This window comes from Sorex fumeus, unplaced genomic scaffold (genome assembly GCF_029834395.1).
Source record: "Sorex fumeus unplaced genomic scaffold, SorFum_2.1 ptg000030l, whole genome shotgun sequence".
Classification (NCBI taxonomy): domain Eukaryota; kingdom Metazoa; phylum Chordata; class Mammalia; order Eulipotyphla; family Soricidae; genus Sorex; species Sorex fumeus.
In genome coordinates this window covers 21150001-21167329 of record NW_026606087.1, presented here as the reverse complement: position 1 = coordinate 21167329, position 17329 = coordinate 21150001, and the positions used below count along the sequence as shown (strand labels likewise).

Sequence of the window (17329 nt, the reverse complement as noted above, 5' to 3'; positions counted from 1 at the left end):
ACTTCCTGTGGGGGGGGCGGGGGGGCAAGGGAGAACCAAACTCCAGAACATCCTAGGATGCTGCCAAGGGTGGGGTGGGCATCGCGCAAGCCCTGTGGCACCCCCGGCCTGGTCCCTCCTGGGCCCCTCTGGGGCCCGCAGGACTCTGCATGGAGACACCCTCCCCTCCCCCCCTGCCCCGCCCCACAGAGCTGAGACAGTCGTACGTGGGTCTGGGGGGTCTGCAGGGGCTCACTGACCCCTGACGTGGGTGAGAGTCGGGCTTCGCATGCATGAGCTTTCATCCTGGGCCCCGAAGGCCAAACTCAATGCGGAGATGTCTGCCACGTGCCAGGCACGCCAGGGTGCCCGGAGGCCAGGGGGCTATGGTGCAGCACAGCCTGGACGCTAACACGGCTGTCCCCTGGATGGAGCAGCTGCCCGGCCACCAGGCTCTTCCCGACGTTCTACTGCAGACAGCCCGCAGATGGCAGCAGAGTCTCCAAGATGGGATTCCTGGTCGTGCCCTGGCTGTGCAACTTTGGGCCAGCAGCCTAACTTCTCTGAGCCTCTGTCCTCTCTGGTGCAAAGAAGCGTTATCCCAGTGTCAGGGCAGGTGCGTGCGTGCGTGCGTGTGTGTGTGTGTGTGTGTGTGTGTGTGTGTGTGTGTGTGTAGGGGTTACTTCTGTCCTCTCCGGTGCAAAGAATCATTATCCCAGTGTCAGGGCAGGTGCGCGCGCGCGTGTGTGTGTGTGTGTGTGTGTGTGTGTAGGGGTTACCTCTGTCCTCTCCGGTGCAAAGAATCATTATCCCAGTGTCAGGGCAGGTGCGTGCGTGTGTGTGTGTGTGTGTGTGTGTGTGTGTGATTTCTGTCCTCTCTGGTGCAAAGAAGCGTTATCCCAGTGTCAGGGCAGGTGTGTGTGTGTGTGTGTGTGTGTGTGTGTGTGTAGGGGGTTACCAAGGAACATCAGTTTCCGCAGAGGCATTTGGGGCTTGGGCTGCTGCCTCATGGCCCAGGTTCAGGTGCGGGCACAGGGGCTGAGGGCGGCCCTTGGGGTCGCACACTGCGGTGCTGGTCTGAGTCCTATCGCTCAGGTTGGTGAGTGGCAGAGCCAGGCAGAGGGGTGGATGGGTGCCCGGCAGCAGGGGCCCGGCATTTGGCCTGCCCTGGGGTGACAGGGGCTTCCCCAGGGTCCTGAGGGAGGGGCCCCAGCAGCCAGTCGAGGTGCACCCCGGGAGAACCCCTTCACACTGGGGAGGCCACAGGCCCAGAGCCCCTCAGGGTCTCCCTGTGCGCCCTGGGCTCTGCAGACAGGAGAGGGACCCAGGGGGCCCAGGCCCCAGCCCCGCGCCCGAGAGCCAAGACCAGGAACAGTGTCCGTCTCTCTGCTTTTCCTTGGCACAGCACAGCACATGCATATTTGGGAAGTCCCTGGCGCCCGTCAGGCGGAAGCACCGGCTTGGAGCCCAGGGAGCACTCAGGGGAGACTGCCTGGTGGCAGTGTCACCAAGAGAAGCAGCTGGAGAAAGCCGGTGGGCAGGGAGGCTCCAAGGGAGGGGTCCGGGACTCCAAATCTCCACCTTCCGCCTCCCCCCGCCCCCACCCACGCACACACGTGGGATCCCACCCGGGCCGGAGGCCACCCCCCACCTCGGCACTGAGCCCCTTTCCGCAGGGGCCACCCAGGAGCCTTGGCCTGAGTTCTGGGCAGGGACCCCACAGCTGTGTGGGAGGGAGCGGCAGGGGGCGGTGGACGTCCGGGGAAGCAGGGGAGGGCAGGGCGGGTGTGGCCTGCCCAGGACACTGGGCCACGCAGAGGCGAGCAGGGGTGAGGCCCCAGGGGAACGCGCCCTTCTCCCAGGCTGCCTGCTAGTCCGGTTCTCCGAGATACGCCCAGCCACAGCACCAGGCTCCTCCCGCTGCTCCTCCTCCCCATCCCTCCTCTTCCCGCTCCTCCTTCCCTGCACCTCCTCCTCCCCCAGCCCACCCCCCTTAAGCTCCTCCTCCCTGTGCTCCTCCTCCCTGTGCTCCTCCTCCCCGTGCTCCTCCTCCCCATCCCTCCTCCTCCTGCTCCTCTTCCTCCCCTGCTCCTCCTCCCCCAGCCCATCCCCCTTCAGCTCCTCCTCCCTGTGCTCCTCCTCCCCATGCTCCTCCTCCCTATCCTTCCTCCCCTGCTCCTCCTCCTCCCCAGACCATCCTCCCTCAGCTCCTCCTCCCAGTGCTCCTTCTCCCCGAGCTCTTCCTCCCCTGCTCCTCCTCCCCCAGCTCCTCGTTCTCCTGCTCATCCTCCCGATTCCTCCTCCTCATGCTCCTCCTCCTCCCCAAGTCCATCCTCCCTCAGCTCCTCCTCCCTGTGTTCCTCCTCTCCAAGCTTCTACTCCTCCTGCTACTCCTCCCGCTCCTCCTCCCCTGCTCCTCCCCCAGCTCCACCTCCCCCTGCTCCTGCTTCCCCTGCTCCTCTTCCCCATCCCTCCTCCTGCTCCTCCTCCTCCCCTACTCCTCCTCCTCCCCAAGCCCATCCTCCCTCAGCTCCTCCTCTCCAAGCTTCTCCTCCTCCTGGTCCTCTTCCCACTCCTCCTCCCCTGCTCCTTCTCGCCCAGCTCTTCCTCCCCTGCTCCTCCTCCCCTTACTCATCCTTCCGTTGCTGCTCCTCCCCATCCCTCCTCCTTCCTCTCCTCCTCCTCGCCTGCTCCCCCAGGCCATCCTCCCACAGGTCCTACTCACTGTGCTCCTCCTCCCCAAGCTTTTCCTCCTCCTGCTCTTCCTCCCGCCCCTCCTCCGCTGCTCCTCCCTAGCTCTTCCTCCCCAGCTCTTCGTCCCCTGCTCCATCTCCCCCTGCTCCTCCGTCCCCTGCTCCTCCTCCCCATCCATCCTCCTCCCTCTCCTCCTCCTCTGCTGCTCCTCCTCCCCAGCCCATTCTCTTTCAGCTCCTCCTCCCTGTGCTCCTCCTCCCCAACCATCTCCTCCTGCTGCTCCTACTCCCCTGCTCCTTCTCCCACAGCTCTCCCTCCCCTGCTCCTCCTCCCCTGCTCCTCCTCCCCCAGCCCATCCTCCGTCAGCTCCTTCCCCCTGTGCTCCTCCTCCCAAAGCTTCTCCTCCCACGCTCCTTCTCCCCCAGCTCTTCCTCCCCTGCTCCTCTTCCCACAGCTCCTCCTCACCCTGATCCTCCTTCCGCTGCTCCTCCTCCCCACCCCTCCTCCTCCTACTCCTCCCTGCTCCTCCGCCTCCCCAAGCCCATTCTCCCTCAGCTCCTCCTCCCTGTACTCCTTCTCTCCAACCTTCTCCTCCACCTGCTCCTCCTCCCCTGCTCCTCCGCCGGCTCTTCCTCCCCTCCTCCTCCTCCCCCTACTCCTCCTTCACCTGCTCCTCCTCCTTCCTCTCCTCCTCCCCTGCTCCTCATCCTCCCCCAGCCCAACCTCCCTCAGCTCCTCCTCACTGTGCTCCTTCTCCCCACCTTTTCCTCCCAGGCTCTTCCTCCCCTGCTCCTCCTCCCCAAGCTCCTTCTCCGCCCGCTCCTCCTTCCCTTCTCCTCACCATCCCATCTCCTCCCGCTTCTCCTCCTCCCCTGCTCCTCCTCCCCCAGCTCCTCTTCCCAACTGCTTCTCTTCCCTATGCTCCTTCGCCCAATCCCTCCTCCACCTGCTCCTCCTCTCCCCTGATCCTCCTCCTCCCCAGCCCATCCTCCCTCACCTCTCCTACCTGTGCTCCTTCTCCCCAAGCTTCTCCTCCTCCTGCTCCTCCTCCCGCTCCTCCTCTACTGCTCCTTCATCCCCTGCTCCTCCTCCCCCAGCTCCTCCTCCGCTGATCCTTCCCCTGCTCCTCCTCTCCATCCCTACTCCTCCTCCTCCCCTGCTCCTCCTGCTCCACCAGCCCATACTCCTTCAGCTCCTCTTTGCTCCTCCTCCCCAAGTTTCACCTATTCTTGCTCCTCCTCCCGCTCCTCCTCCCCTGCTCCAGCTCCCCAAGATCTTCCTCCCCTGCTCCTCCTCCCCCAGTCCCTCCTCCCCCTGCTCCTCCTCCCCCAGCCTATCCTCCCTCAGCTCTTCCCCCCTGCTCCTCCTTCCCCTGCTCCTCCTTCCCTTGCTCCTCCCCCATTTCTCCCCCTGCGCCTCCTCCTTCCCTGCTCCTCCTCCTCCACAGCCCATCCTCCCTCAGCTCCTCCTCCCTGTGCTCCTCTTCCCCAAGCTTCTCCTCCTGCTCCTCCTCCCGCTCCTCCTCCCTTGCTCCTTCTCCCCCAGCTCTTCCTCCCCTGCTCCTCCTCCCCCAGCTCCTCCTCCTCCTGCTCCTCCTTCCCCTGCTTCACCTCCCCATCCCTTCTCCCGCTCCTCCTCCTCCCCTGATCCTCCTCCCCCAGACCATCCTCCCTCAGCTCCTTCTCCCCCAGCCCATCTTCCCTCGGCTCCTCCTCCCCCAGCTCCTCTTCCCCCGTGATTCTTCCTATGCTCCTCTGCCCTATCCCTCCTCTTGCTCCTCCTCCTCCCCTGCTCCTCCTCCTCCCCAAGCCCATCCTCCCTCAGCTCCTCCTCCCTGTGCTCTTCCTCTCCAAGCTTCTCATCCTCTTGCTCCTCCTCCTGCTCCTCCTCTTCGCTCCTTCTCCCCCAGCTCGTCATCCCATGCTCCTCCTTCCCCTGCTCCTCCTTCCCGTTTCTCCTCCCCATCCCTCCTCCTCCCCTGCTCCTCCTCCTCCCCCAGCCCATCCTCCCTCAGCTCCTCCTCTCTGTGCTCCTCCTTCCCAAGCTTCTTCTCCTCCTGCTCCTCCTCCCATTCCTCCTCACCTGCTCCTTCTACCCCAGCTCTTTCTCCCCTGCTCCTCCTACCCCCCAGCTTCTTCTTTCTGCTCCTCCATCCCCTTATCCTCCTTTCACTGCTCCTCCTCCCTATCCCTTCTCCTCCCGCTCCTCCTCCTCCCCTGTTCCTCCTCCCCCAGCCCATCCTCCCTCAGCTCCTCCTCCCTGTGCTCCTCCTCTCCAAGCTTCTCCTCCTGCTCCTCCTCCCGTTCCTCCTCCCCTGCTCCTTCTCCCCCTGCTCTTCCTCCCCACTTCCTCCTCTCCAGCTCCTCCCCCTGATCCTCCTCCCCATCCCTTCTCTTCCCGCTCCTCCCCCTCCCCTGCTCCTCTTCCTCCCCATTCCATCCACCGTCAGCTCCTCCCTGTGCTCCTCTTCCCCAAGCTTCTCCTCCTGCTCCTCCTTCCCCTGCTCCTCCTCCCCATCCCTCTTCTCCTGCTCTTCCTTCTCCCCTTCTCCCCAGCCCATCCTCCCTCAGCTCCTCCTCCCTGTGCTCCTCCCCAAGCTTCTGCTCCTGCTCCTTCTCCCACTTTTCCTCCCCTGCTCCTTCTCCCTCAGCGATTCCTCCCCTGCTCCTCCTTCCCGTGCTCCTTATTCCCCTGCTTCTCCTCCCCTGCTCCTCCTCCTCCCCCAGCCTATCCTCCCCAAGCTTCTCCTCCTCCTGCTCCTACTCCCCTGCCCTGCTCTTCCTCTCCTGCTCCTACTCCCCCATCTCCTCCTCTCCTGCTCCTCCTTCCCCTGCTCCTCCCCCAGTCCATGCTCACTCTGCTCCTCCTCCCTGTGCTCCTCCCAAGCTTCTTCTCCTCCTGCTCCTTCTCTCGCTCCTCTTCCCCTGCTCCTTCTCCCTCAGCTTTTCCTCCCCTGTTCCTCCTTCCCCTACTCCTCCTGATCCTCTGCTCCTCCTCCTCCCCCAGCCTATCCTTCCTTAGCTCCTCCTCCCTGTGCTCCTCCTCCCTAAGCTTCTCCTCCTCCTGCTCCTACCCCCGCTCCTCCTCCCCTGCTCCTCTTCCCCCAGCTCCTCCTCCTCCTGCTCCTCCTTCCCCTACTCCTACTTCCCCTGCTCCTCCTGATCCTCTGCTCCTCCTCCTCCCCCAGCCTATCCTTCCTTAGCTCCTCCTCCCTAAGCTTCTCCTCCTCCTGCTCCTACCCCCGCTCCTCCTCCCCTGCTCCTCTTCCCCCAGCTCCTCCTCCTCCTGCTCCTCCTTCCCCTGCTCCTCCTCCCCATCCCTCCTCCTGCTGCTCCTCCTCCCCTGCTCCTCCACCCCCAGCCCATCTTTACTCAGCTCCTCCTCCCTGTGCTCCTCCTCTCCAAGCTTCTCCTTCTCCCGCTCCTCCTCCCCTGCTCCTTCTCCCCAAGCTCTTTCTCCCCTCGTCCTCCTTCACAAGCTCCTCCTCCCCGTGCTCCTCCTTCCCCTGCTCTTCCTCCCAATCACTACTTTCCTACTCCTCCTCCTCCCATGCTCCTCCTCCTTCCCAAGCCCATCCGCCCTCAGCTCCTCCTCCCTGTGCTCCTCCTCGCCAAGCTTCTCCTCCTCCTGCTCCTCCTCCCACTCCCCCTTCCCTGCTCCTTCTTCCCCAGCACTTCCTCCCCTGCTCCTCTTCCCCAAGCTCCTCCTCCCCATCCTCTTCCTCCATCCCTACTCTGCCTGCTCCTTCTCCTCCCTTGCTCCTCCTCCTCTCGCAGCCCTTCCTCCCTCAGCTCCTCCTCTCTGTGCTCCTCCTCTCCAAGCTTCTTCTCCTGCTCCTCCTCCCGCTCCTCCTCCCCTGCTCTTTCTTGCCCAGCTCTTTCTCCCCAGCTCCTCCTCCCTTGCTCCTCCTTCCGCTACTCCTCCTTCGCCTGCTCCTCCTCCTCATCCCTTCTCCCACTCCTCCTCCTCCCCTGCTCCTCCTCCCCCAGCCCATCCTCCCTCAGCTCCTCCTCTCCAAGCTTCTCCTCCTCCTGGTCCTCTTCCCGTTCTTCCTCCCCTGCTCCTCCTCCCCCACTCATCCTTCCCCTGCTGCTCCTCCCCATCCCTGCTCCTTCCTCTCCTCCTCGCCCGCTCATCTTCCCCCAGGCCATCCTCCCGCAGATCCTCCTCACTGTGCTACTCCTCCCCAAGCTTCTCCTCCTCCTGCTCTTCCTCCCGCTCCTCCTCCGCACTCCTTCTCCCCAGCTCTTCCTCCCCTGCTCCTCCTCCCCCTGCTCCTCCTTCCCATGATCCTCCTCCCCATCCATCCTCCTCCCTCTCCTCCTCCCCTGCTCCTCCTCCACAGCCCATCCTCTCTCAGCTCCTCCTCCCTGTGCTCCTCCTCCCCAAGATTCTCCTCCTGCTGCTCCTCCCCTGCTCCTCCTCCCCCAGCTCCATCTCCCCTGTTCCTCCTCCCCATCCCTACTCCTCCAGCTCCTCCTCCTCCCCTGATCCTCCTTCACCCCAGCCCATCCTTCCTCAGTTCCTCCTCCCTGTGCTCTTCCTCCCAAAGCTTCTCCTCCTCCTGCTCCTCCTCCCACTCCTCCCCTGCTCCTTCTCCCGCAGCACTCCCTCCCCTGCTCCTCCTCCCCCTACTCCTCCTTCCCCTGCTCCTCCTCCCCATCCCTCCTCCTCCTGCTCCTCCTCCTCGCCCTGCTCCTCCTTCCCCTGCTCCTCCTCCCCAGCTCTTCCCCTGCTCCTCCTTCCTCTGCTCCTCTTCCCCATCCCTCCTCCTCCTGCTCCTCCTTCCCCAGCCCATCCTCCCTCAGCTCCTCCTCACTGTGCTCCTACTCCCCAAGCATCTCCTCCTCCTGCTCTTCCTCCCGCTCCTCCACCCCTGCTCCTTCTCCCCAGCTTTTCCTCCCAGGCTCTTCCTCCCCTTCTCTTCCTCCCCCTGATCCTCCTTCCCCTGCTCCTCCTTCCCATCCTTCCTCCCTTTCCTCCTCCCCTGCTGCTCCTCCTCCCCCAGCCCATCCTCCCTCAGCTACTCCCTGGGCTCCTCCTCCCCAAGCTTCTCCTCCTGCTGCTCCTCCTCCTCTGCTCCTCCCGCAGCACTCCCTCCCCTGCTCCTCCTCCCCATCCCTCCTCCTCCTGCTCCTCCTCCTCGCCCTGCTCCTCCTTCCCCTGCTCCTCCTCCCCATCCCTCTTCCTCCTCCTCCCTGCTCCTCCGCCTCCCCAAGCCCATCCTCCCTCAGCTCCTCCTCCCTGTACTCCTTCTCTCCAACCTTCTCCTCCACCTGCTCCTCCTCCCGCTCCTCCTCCCCTGCTCCTCCCCCAGCTCTTCCTCCCCTACTCCTACTCCTCCCCGTGCTCCTTCTTCACCTGCTGCTCCTCCCCATCCATCATCCTTCCTCTCCTCCTGCTCCCCTGCTCCTCATCCTCCCCCAGCCCATCCTCCCTCAGCTCCTCCTCACTGTGCTCCTACTCCCCAAGCTTCTCCTCCTCCTGCTCTTCCTCCCGCTCCTCCACCCCTGCTCCTTCTCCCCACTTTCCCTCCCAGGCTCTTCCTCCCCTGCTCCTCCTTCCCCTGCTCCTCCTTCCCCTGCTCCTCCTCCCCATCCCTCATCCTCCCTTTCCTCCTCCCCTGCTGCTTCTTCTCCCTCAACTACTCCCTGTGCTCCTCCTCCCCAAGCTTCTCCTGCTGCTCCTCCTCCCCTGCTCCTCCTCCCGCAGCTCTTCCTCCCCTGCTCCTCCTACCCCAGCTTCCCTCCCCCTGCTCCTCTTTCCTCTGCCTTCCTCCACATCCCTCCTCCTGCTCCTTCTCCTCCCCTGCTTCTTCTCCCCCAGCTCTTCCTCCCCTGCTCCTCTTCCCCCAACTCCTCCTTCCTTGCTCCTCCGTCCCCTGCTCCTCCGTCCCCTGCTCCTCCTCCCTATCTCTTCTCCTGCTCCTCCTCCTCCCCTGCTCCTCTTCCTCCCTTTCCCATCCTCTCTCAGCTCCTGCTCCCTGTGCTCCTCCTCCCCAAGCTTCTCCTCCTCCTGCTCCTCCTCCCGCTCCTCCTCCCCTGCTCCTTCTCCCGCAGCTCTTCCTCCCCTGCTCCTCCTGCCCCAGCTCCGCCTCCCCCTGTTCCTCCATCCTCTGCCTTCCTCCACATGCCTCCTTCTCCTCCCGCTCCTCCTCCCCTGCTCCTTCTCCCACAGCTCTTCCTCCCCTGCTCCTCCTTCCCCTGCCCCACCTCCCCATCCCTTCTCCTCCCCTGCTCCTCCTCCCCAAGCCCATCCTTCCTAAGCTCCTCCTCCCTGTGGTACTCCTCCCCCAGCTCCTCCCCATGCTCCTCCGCCCTATTCCTCCTCCTCCTGCTCCTCCTCATCCCCTGCCCCTCCTCCTCCAGCTCCTCCTACCCCTGCTACTCCTTTCCCTGCTCCTCCTTTCCCTTCTGCTCCTCCCCATCCCTCCTCCTTCCTCTCCTCCTCCTCCCCTGCTCCTCCTGCTCCTCCTCTTCCCCCTGTTCCTCCATCCCTACTCCTCCTCCTTCCCCAGTACCTCCTCCTCCCCCAGCCCATCCTCCCTCAACTCCTCTTCCCTGTGCTCCTCTTCCCCAAGCTTCTCCTCCTCCTGCTCCTCCTCCCGCTCCTCCTCCCTTGCTCCTTCTCCCCCAGCTCTTCCTCCCCTCCTCCTCCTCCCCCAGATCCTCCTCCCTCTGCTTCTCCTTCCCCTGCTCCTCCTGCCCATCCCTCCTCTTCCTGCTCCTACTCCCCTGCTCCTCTTCCTCCCCCATCCCATCCTCCCTTAGCTTCTCCTCCCTGAGCTCCTCCTCCCCAAGCTTCTCCTCCTCCTGCTCCTCCTCCCACTCCTCCTCCCCTGTTCCTTCTCCCGCAGCTCCTCCTCCCCCTGTTCCTCCTTCCCCTGCTCCTACTCCTCAACCCTCCTTCTCCTGCTCCTCCTCCTCCCCTGATGCTCCTCCTCCCCTGCTCCTCCCGCAGCTCTTCCTCTCCCATCTCCTCCCCCTGCTACTCATTTCCCTGCTCCTCCTTCCCCTGCTCCCCATCCCTTCTTCTCCCGCTCCTACTCCTCCCCTCCTCCTCCCCTAGCCCAATCTACCCTCAGCTCCTCCTCCCTGTGCTCCTACTCGTCCAGCTCCTCCTCCCCCCTGATTCATCTCCCCATGCTCCTCCACCCTATCCAGCCTCCTCCTGCTCCTTCTCCACTGCTCCTCCTCCTCCCCCAGCCTATCCTCCCTCAGGTGCTCCTCCCTGTGCTTCTCCCCAAGCTTCTCCTCCTTCTGATCCTCCTCCCCTGCTCCTACTTCACTTCTTCCTCCGCTGCCACTCCTCCCAATCACTCCCAATCACTCCTCATCCTGCTCCTCCTTGTCCTATGCTCCTCCTCCCCAAGCCCATCCTCCCTCAGCTCCTCCTCCCTGTGCTCCTCCTTGCCAAGCTTCTACTCCTCCTGCTCCTCCTCCCCTGATCCTTCTTCCCCAGCACTTTCTCCCCTGCTCCTCCTCCCCAAGCTCCTCCTCCCCAAGCTCCTCCTCCCCAAGCTCCTCCTCCCCCTTTTCTTCCTCCATCCCTACTCCGCCTGCTCCTTCTCCTCCCTTGCTCCTCCTCCTCTTGCAGCCCATCCTCCCTCAGCTCCTCCTCTCTGTGCTCCTCCTCTCCAAGCTTCTCCTCCTGCTCCTCCTCCCACTCCTCCTCCCCTGCTCTTTCTTGCCCAGCTCTTCCTCCCCTGCTCCTCCTCCCATCCCTTCTCCTCCCGCTCCTCCTCCTCCCCTGCTCCTCCTCCCCCAGCCCATCCTCCCTCAGCTCCTCCTCTCCTAGCTTCTACTCCTCCTGGTCCTCTTCCCGCTCCTCCTCCCCTGCTCTTTCTCGCCCGCTCTTTCTCCCCTGCTCCTCCTCCCCCAGCTCCTCCTCCCCCTGCTACTCCTTCCCCTGCCCCTGCTTCGCCTGATCCTCCTCCCCATCCCTCTTCCTCCTGCTCCTCCTATTCCCCTACTCCTCCTTCTCCCCCAACCCATCCTCTCTTTGCTCCTCCTTCCTGTGCTCCTTCTCCCCCAGCTCCTCCTCCCCACTGCTTATCCTTCCTATACTCCCCGCCCTATCCCTCCTCCCCTGCTCCTCTTGCTCCTCCTCCCCCTCTTCAGCCACACCTTCTCTTCTTTCTTCCCCAGCTCTTCCTCCTCCCCCAGTCCATGGGCCCTCAGCTCCTCCTCTCTGTGCTCCTCCTCCCCAAGCTTCTCCTCCTCCCGCTCCTCCTCCCCTGCTCCTTCTCCCCCAGCTCCTCCTCCCCTGCTCCTTCTCCCCCAGCTCTTCCTCCCCTGCTCCTCCTTCCCCTGCTCCTCCTTCCCCTGCTCCTCCTTCCCGTTTCTCCTCCCCATCCCTCCTCCTCCTCCCCCCTGCTCCTCCTCCTCCCCCAGCCCATCCTCCCTCAGCTCCTCCTCTCTGTGCTCCTCCTTCCCAAGCTTCTCCTCCTCCTGCTCCTCCTCCCGTTCCTCCTCACCTGCTTCTTCTACCCCAGCTTTCTCCCCTGCTCCTCCTCCCCCAGCTCCTCCTCCCTTGCTCCTCCATCCCCTTATCCTCCTTTCACTGCTCCTCCTCCCCATCCCTTCTCCTCTCGCTCCTCCTCCTCCCCTGCTCCTCCTTCCCCAACCCATCCTCCCTCAGCTCCTCCTCCCTGTGCTCCTCCTCTCCAAGCTTCTCCTCCTCCTGCTCCTGCTCCTCCTCCAGTTCCTCCTCCCCTGCTCTTTCTCCCCCTTCTCTTCCTCCCCACTTCCTCCTCCCCTGCTCCCCCCAGAGCCTCCGCCCCATCCCTTCTCTTCCCGCTCCTTCCCCTCCCCTGCTCCTCTTCCTCCCCATCCCATCCGCCCTCAGCTCCTCCTCCCTGTGCTCCTCTCCCCAAGCTTCTCCACCTCCTGCTCCTCCCGCTCCTCCTCCCCTGCTCTTCCGCCCCTGCTCCTACTCTCCCATCTCCTCCTCCCCTGCTCCTCCTTCCCCTGCTCCTCCTCCCCATCCCTCCTCTCCTGCTCTTCCTCCTCCATTCTCCTCCGCAGCCCATCCTCCCTCTGCTCCTCCTCCCTGTGCTCCTCCCCAAGCTCCTTTTCCTCCTCCTCCTTCTTCTGTTCCTCCTCCCCTGCTCCTTCTCCCTCAGCTTTTCCTCCCCTGCTCCTCCTTCCCCTGCTCCTACTTCCCCTGCTCCTCCTCCTCCTCTGCTCCTCCTCCTACCCCGGCATATCCTCCCTTAGCTTCTCCTCCCTGCGCTCCTCCTCCTTAAGCTTCTCCTCCTCCCGCTCCTCCTCCCGCTCCTCCTCCTCTGCTCTTCCTCCCCCGCTCCTCTTCCCCCAGCTCCTCCTCCCCCTGCTCCTCATTACCCTGCTCCTCCTCCCCATCCCTCCTCCTGCTGCTCCTCCTCCTCCCCTGCTCCTCCACCCCCAGCCCATACTTACTCAGCTCCTCCTCCCTGTGCTCCTCCTCTCCAAGCTTCTCCTCCTCCCGCTCCTCCTCCCCTGATCCTCCCCAAGCTCTTTCTTCCCTCGTCCTCCTTCCCAAGATCCTCCTCCCCGTGCTCCTCCTTACCCTGTTCCTCCTCCCAATCACTCCTTTCCTGCTCCTCCTCCTCCCATGCTCCTCCTCCCCAAGCCCATCCTCCCTCAGCTCCTCCTCCCTGTGCTCCTCCTCTCCAAGCTTCTCCTCCTCCTGGTCCTCTTCCCACTCCTCCTCCCCTGCTCCTTCTACCCCAGCTCTTCCTCCCATGCTCCTCCTCCGCCAGCTCCTCCTCACCGTCCTCCTTCTTCCCCTTCTCCTCCTCCCAATCACTCCTCATCCTGCTCCTCCTCGTCCTATGCTCCTCCTTGTCCTATGCTCCTCCTCCTCAAGCCCATCCTCCTTCAGCTCCTCTTCCCTGTGCTCCTCCTCGCCAAGCTTCTACTCCTCCTACTCCTCCTCCCGCTCCTCCTCCCCTGCTCCTTCTTCCCCAGCACTTTCTCCGCTGCTCCTCCTCCCCAAGCTCCTCCTCCCCAAGCTCCTCCTCCCCCTTTTCTTCCTCCATCCCTACTCCGCCTGCTCCTTCTCCTCCCTTGCTCCTCCTCCTCTTGCAGCCCATCCTCCCTCAGCTCCTCTTCTCTGTGCTCCTCCTCTCCAAGCTTCTCCTCCTGCTCCTCCTCCTGCTCCTCCTCCCCTGCTCCTTCTTCCCCAGCACTTCCTCCCCTGCTCCTCCTCCCATCCCTTCTCCTCCCGCTCCTCCTCCTCCCCTGCTCCTCCTCCCCCAGCCCATCCTCCCTCAGCTCCTCCTCTCCTAGCTTCTACTCCTCCTGGTCCGCTTCCCGCTCCTCCTCCCCTGCTCTTTCTCGCCCAGCTCTTTCTCCCCCCACTCATCCTTTCCCTGACTCTCCTCCCCATCCCTCCTCCTTCCTCTCCTCCTCGCCTGCTCCCCATCCTCCGACAGGCCATCCTCCCGCAGGTCCTCCTCCCTGTGCTCCTCCTCCCCAAGCTTCTCCTCCTCCTGCTCCTCCTCCCGCTCCTCCTCCCCTGCTCCTGCTCCCCCAGCTCTTCCTCCCTTTCTCCTCCTCCTCCAGCTCTTCCTCCCTCTGCTCCTCCTTTCCCTGGTCGTCCTTCCCCTGTTCCTCCTCTCCATGCCTCCTCCTCCTGATCCTCCTCCTCCCCTTCTCCTCCTCCCCAGCCAATCCTCCCTCAGCTCCTCCTCCCTGTGCTCCTCCTCCCTGTGCTCCTCCTCCCCAAGCTTCTCCTCCTCCTGCTCCTCCTCCTGCTCCTCCTCCTGCTCCTCCTCCCCTGCTCTTCCTCCTCCCCAGCCCATCCTCCCTCATCTCCTCCTCCCCCAGCTCCTCCTCCCCCAGCTCCTCCTCCCCCTGCTCCTCCCCACCCTGTTCCTTCTACTGCTCCTCCTTCTCTCTCTCTCTTTTTTTTCTTTTTGGGTCACACCCAGCCAACGCTCAGGGGTTCCTCCTGGCTCTGCACTCAGGAATCACTCCTGGCTGTGCTCGGGGGACCCTATGGGATGCTGCGAATTGAACCTGCAAGGCAAACACCCTACCCACTGTGCTATTGCTTCAGCCCCGCTCCTCCTTCTCTTGCTCCTCCTCCTCCCCAGCTCCTCCTCCTGCCTCTCCTCCTCCTCCTCCCCCAACTCCCCCTCCCCACGCTCCTCCTCCTACCCCTCCTCCTCCTCCTCTTACCCCAGCTCCTCCCCCTCTCCCAGCTCCTACCCCAGCTCCTCCCCCTGTCCCAGCTCCTACCCCTGCTCCTCCTCCTCCTCCTCCCCCCCTGCTCCCCCTCCTCCCTTCCTCCTGCATCCATCCACCTTCACCCAGGTACCAGCCTCCTGAATCAAAGACCACAGCAGGATCAGCCAGTCAAGTAGGGAAACCGAGGCCCAGGGAGGAGCAGAACCTCCCCCCGCACCAGAGACAAAGGGCGACCTCCCACCATGACCCCTCTCTGCCACTTGGGCCTCTGCCCACACCACCTCAGTGTAGTGGCCTCTCTGGTGACCCAGAGGAACCTGATGTCCAGCACTGCCAGGGGACAGGGCTGGGCATTCCAGAAGGTTCCGAAATTGAGGACAGGGCCCCTCTCGGTTCCATCAAGGGACCTGCAGGCTCATCCCGAGACATGGAGAGACGGAGAGAAAGAATGGGGTCAGAATGAGAGAGACAGAATGGGGTCTGGGTGCCTGGGCAGGGGCCGCCTGCGGGGCCGGGGGACAGAGGGACAAGGCCCCAGGGCCGTGTCAGACTCAGGGGAGGAGGAAGGGACCCAGCAAGGGGCAGGGGCGAGTCTAATGCCGCCCCCATGTCTGACCCCAGGGCTCCTCCTCTTTGCAGCCTCAGGCCCTGCTGCCGGGGCCCTGCTCCCCTTTCACAGATGGGCCCACTGAGGCCCGAGGGGCAGTGACTGCCTCCAGCTCACACGTCCCAGAGGCTGGGCCATCCACCACGACTCAGGTTGACTTGGGGAGGGGAGAGGAGGCTTGCTGAGGGGTCCCTCAAGGAGGCGCAAAGGGCCTGGGCATCCAGGTGGCTCGGACACACTAGACAGAGCCAGGGCACCCCTGTGTCCCCTCCAGGGCCCCGCTGTGTCCCCCACACCCCAGCCAGGGCACCCACTGCCCCACCCCCTGCTCCTCCTCCCCCAGCTCCTCCCCTGCTCAAGAGGCCGGACCAAGCCCGCTAGGGGGTTCGCTGCTAGGTCTGTGCTGCCCCTCAGCCCCCAGCCTCCCCATCCTGGCAGGCCTCCTGGGACCACCCCCTTGCCCCAGCAGCTGCCTCCCCTCCCAATTCTGCCCGTGCTGCCCCTGGCCCTGAGCTGACCCCACGGCTGCTAGGGAGGGCCCTGCTCAATGCTGCTTTTTCTTTCGGCCCCTCCAAAGGGCCCGGTCCTGGGAGGGCAGTGAGGAGAGGGCAGTTCTCCTGACCCCGCTCGGGAAGGGCCCAGAGAGGCCAGGGCTGTGCCAAGGTCACAGGGCAGGGCGCTGCTGAGCGTGCCTCCGGTCACCACCCCAAGCCCAGCCCCTGCCAGGCCTGCTGGCGACAAGATGGTCAGTGGGAGGAGAGGGTCAGGGAGCGCAGGGAGCTGGAATGCTCTCACAAGGACTCACAGTGACCAGCAAGGCCACCGCCTCCCCACCCACGGAGGAGGGAGAAGGCACAGTGGGGGCGTGGGGGAGGGGCAGGCAGGAGGCTGAGGAGCAGGAGCAGGGGGGCATTGGGCAGCAGGCCGCTCGGCCCCGTGGTCCAGGAGGTGGGCTGGGGGCGTGATGGAGCTCTGCCCCCCCCCCTCACGGGCCTCCCCCGTTCCCTCCCTCTCCAGGGCGCAGTTCCAGGACATGTGGATCATGCTTTTGTTTCCTTTGTTGTTGTTGTTGTTTGGGGACCATCCCCAGTGGTGGTGCTCAGGGGTCACTCCTGGCTCTGCTCTTAAGAATGACCCCTGGAATGGCTTGGAGGCCAGCCACACATGCTAGGGGAAAAGGGAGCTCAGATAGAGAAGGGAGCACCAAGTAAAGGGTGTTGGGAGGATCCTCCCAGGATGGGAGAAGCATGCTGAAAGCAGACTATAGACCAAACACGATTGCCACTCGATGCCTCTTTTGCAAACCACAATACCCAATAAGAGAGAGAGAACAAAAGGGAATGCCCTGCCACAGAGGCAGGGTGGGATGGGGGGGAGGGTGGGTGGAAGGGATACTGGGATCCTTGGTGGTGGAGAATGGGCACTGGTGGAGGGATGGGGATTTGATCATTGTATAATTGAAACCCAAGCACAAAAATTTGTAAGTCTACAACTGTACCTCTTGGTTTGTCACTAATAAAAATTTTAAAAAAAAAGTGACCCCTGGAGAGGCTCGGGAACTTTATGGGGTGCCCGGATCAAGCCCGGGCTGGCGGCGTGCAGGGCAAGTGCCCCACCCACCACCGCTCTGGCCTGTAATGCTTTTGTTTTCAGTTGGAAGAGATTATCAAAACTACGGGGCAGAAAGATAGTACCGTGGGAGGGGGCGTTTGCCTTGCACGTGGCCGACCCGGGTTTGATCCCTTAGCATCCCATAGTGTTGCCTGAGCAGTGATTCCTGAGTGCAGAGTCAGGAGTTAGCCCTGAGCACCACCAGATGTGGCCCCAAAACCAAAACAGAAAAAGAAAAGAAAATGCAACCGGGCCCAGGAGGGGACTTAAAGGGCCTGAGCACAGGCTTTGCATGTGGGATGCTGAGGGTTAATCCTGGGACCACGCGGTTTCCCGGCACCCCCAGGAGTGACCCCCAAGCTGAGCTGGGAGTAACCCCAAGGACCGCCAGGTGTTGCCCCAAATCCAGAAAGGAAAACAAAATCTGATTTTTCCCAAATGTGTATGAGGGGGCAGAGTGGGAGGGTCGGGGGGAGGGGAACTCTGCAGGAAAGCTCCTATGGCCAGTACTCAGGCCACTAGGACAGTGTGCGGGCAAGTGGGCGGTGACCCCCACAGCCGCCTCACCCAGCCCCAGGGGTACAGCAGGCTCAGCACCAGTTAAAGGAAACACCCAGTAAACGCAGACACTCTCTGACTGTGTGTGTGTGTGTGTGTGTGTGTGTGTGTGTGTGTCTGTGTCTGTGTCTGTCTGTCTATGTGTCTGTGTGTGTGTGTGTGTGTGTGTGTGTGTGTGACCCCGTAGCCTGTATGGGAGGAACAGCGGGGGGGGGGGGGCAGCTTCTCCAAGTCCCCCGTGCCCCCAAGCTCCGGGCACCATCGCTGGCTGGCAAGGGCCCTTGTGACTATTGATTAGTCAAAAGCACTTTTCATTTCTGGCACTGTCAGAAGCCCTCAGAGAGCGGAAAGTGTTTCCTCCCCTGGTGGGACTTGCTCACCGAGGTACGTCCAGGCCCTCCTTGGCATCCCGACAGCCCCCAGCGCTGTGTGCCTCTGGGTTGGGGTGCACAGCCTGGCCCCACAGCACCCGCCCTCCCGCCCCGGCCCCAGGCACTGACCTTGGGCCGCTTCCATCTGACCGCGGTCCCTGGGGCGCCCTTGTAGTACAGGGAGTCGTCGGAGGCCGGGAAGTTGGGGTCCTCGAAGAGCTCCTTCCTGCGCAGGCAGGCCCGCTTCAGGGCCGAGTAGCTCTGGCCCTCGTACGGCTTCACGCAGGAGAACATGCTGGCCAGGGCCGGGCAGTGGGCACCGGGGTCTCAGGGGC

The 17329-nt window shown here is 63.6% G+C and overlaps 1 protein-coding gene across 1 annotated transcript in view; it reads right to left on the bottom strand.

Moving 5' to 3' along the window:
• Window positions 1-17294, bottom strand: part of CAPN5 (calpain 5) — a 50659-nt gene extending 33365 nt beyond the window's left edge. Inside the window, exon 1 of the mRNA XM_056115839.1 lies at window positions 17124-17294. Coding sequence (XP_055971814.1) covers window positions 17124-17288 — 165 coding nt within the window. The 5' untranslated portion in view covers window positions 17289-17294. The remainder of the gene's footprint in view (window positions 1-17123) is intronic.
• Window positions 17295-17329: the final 35 nt, after the last annotated feature.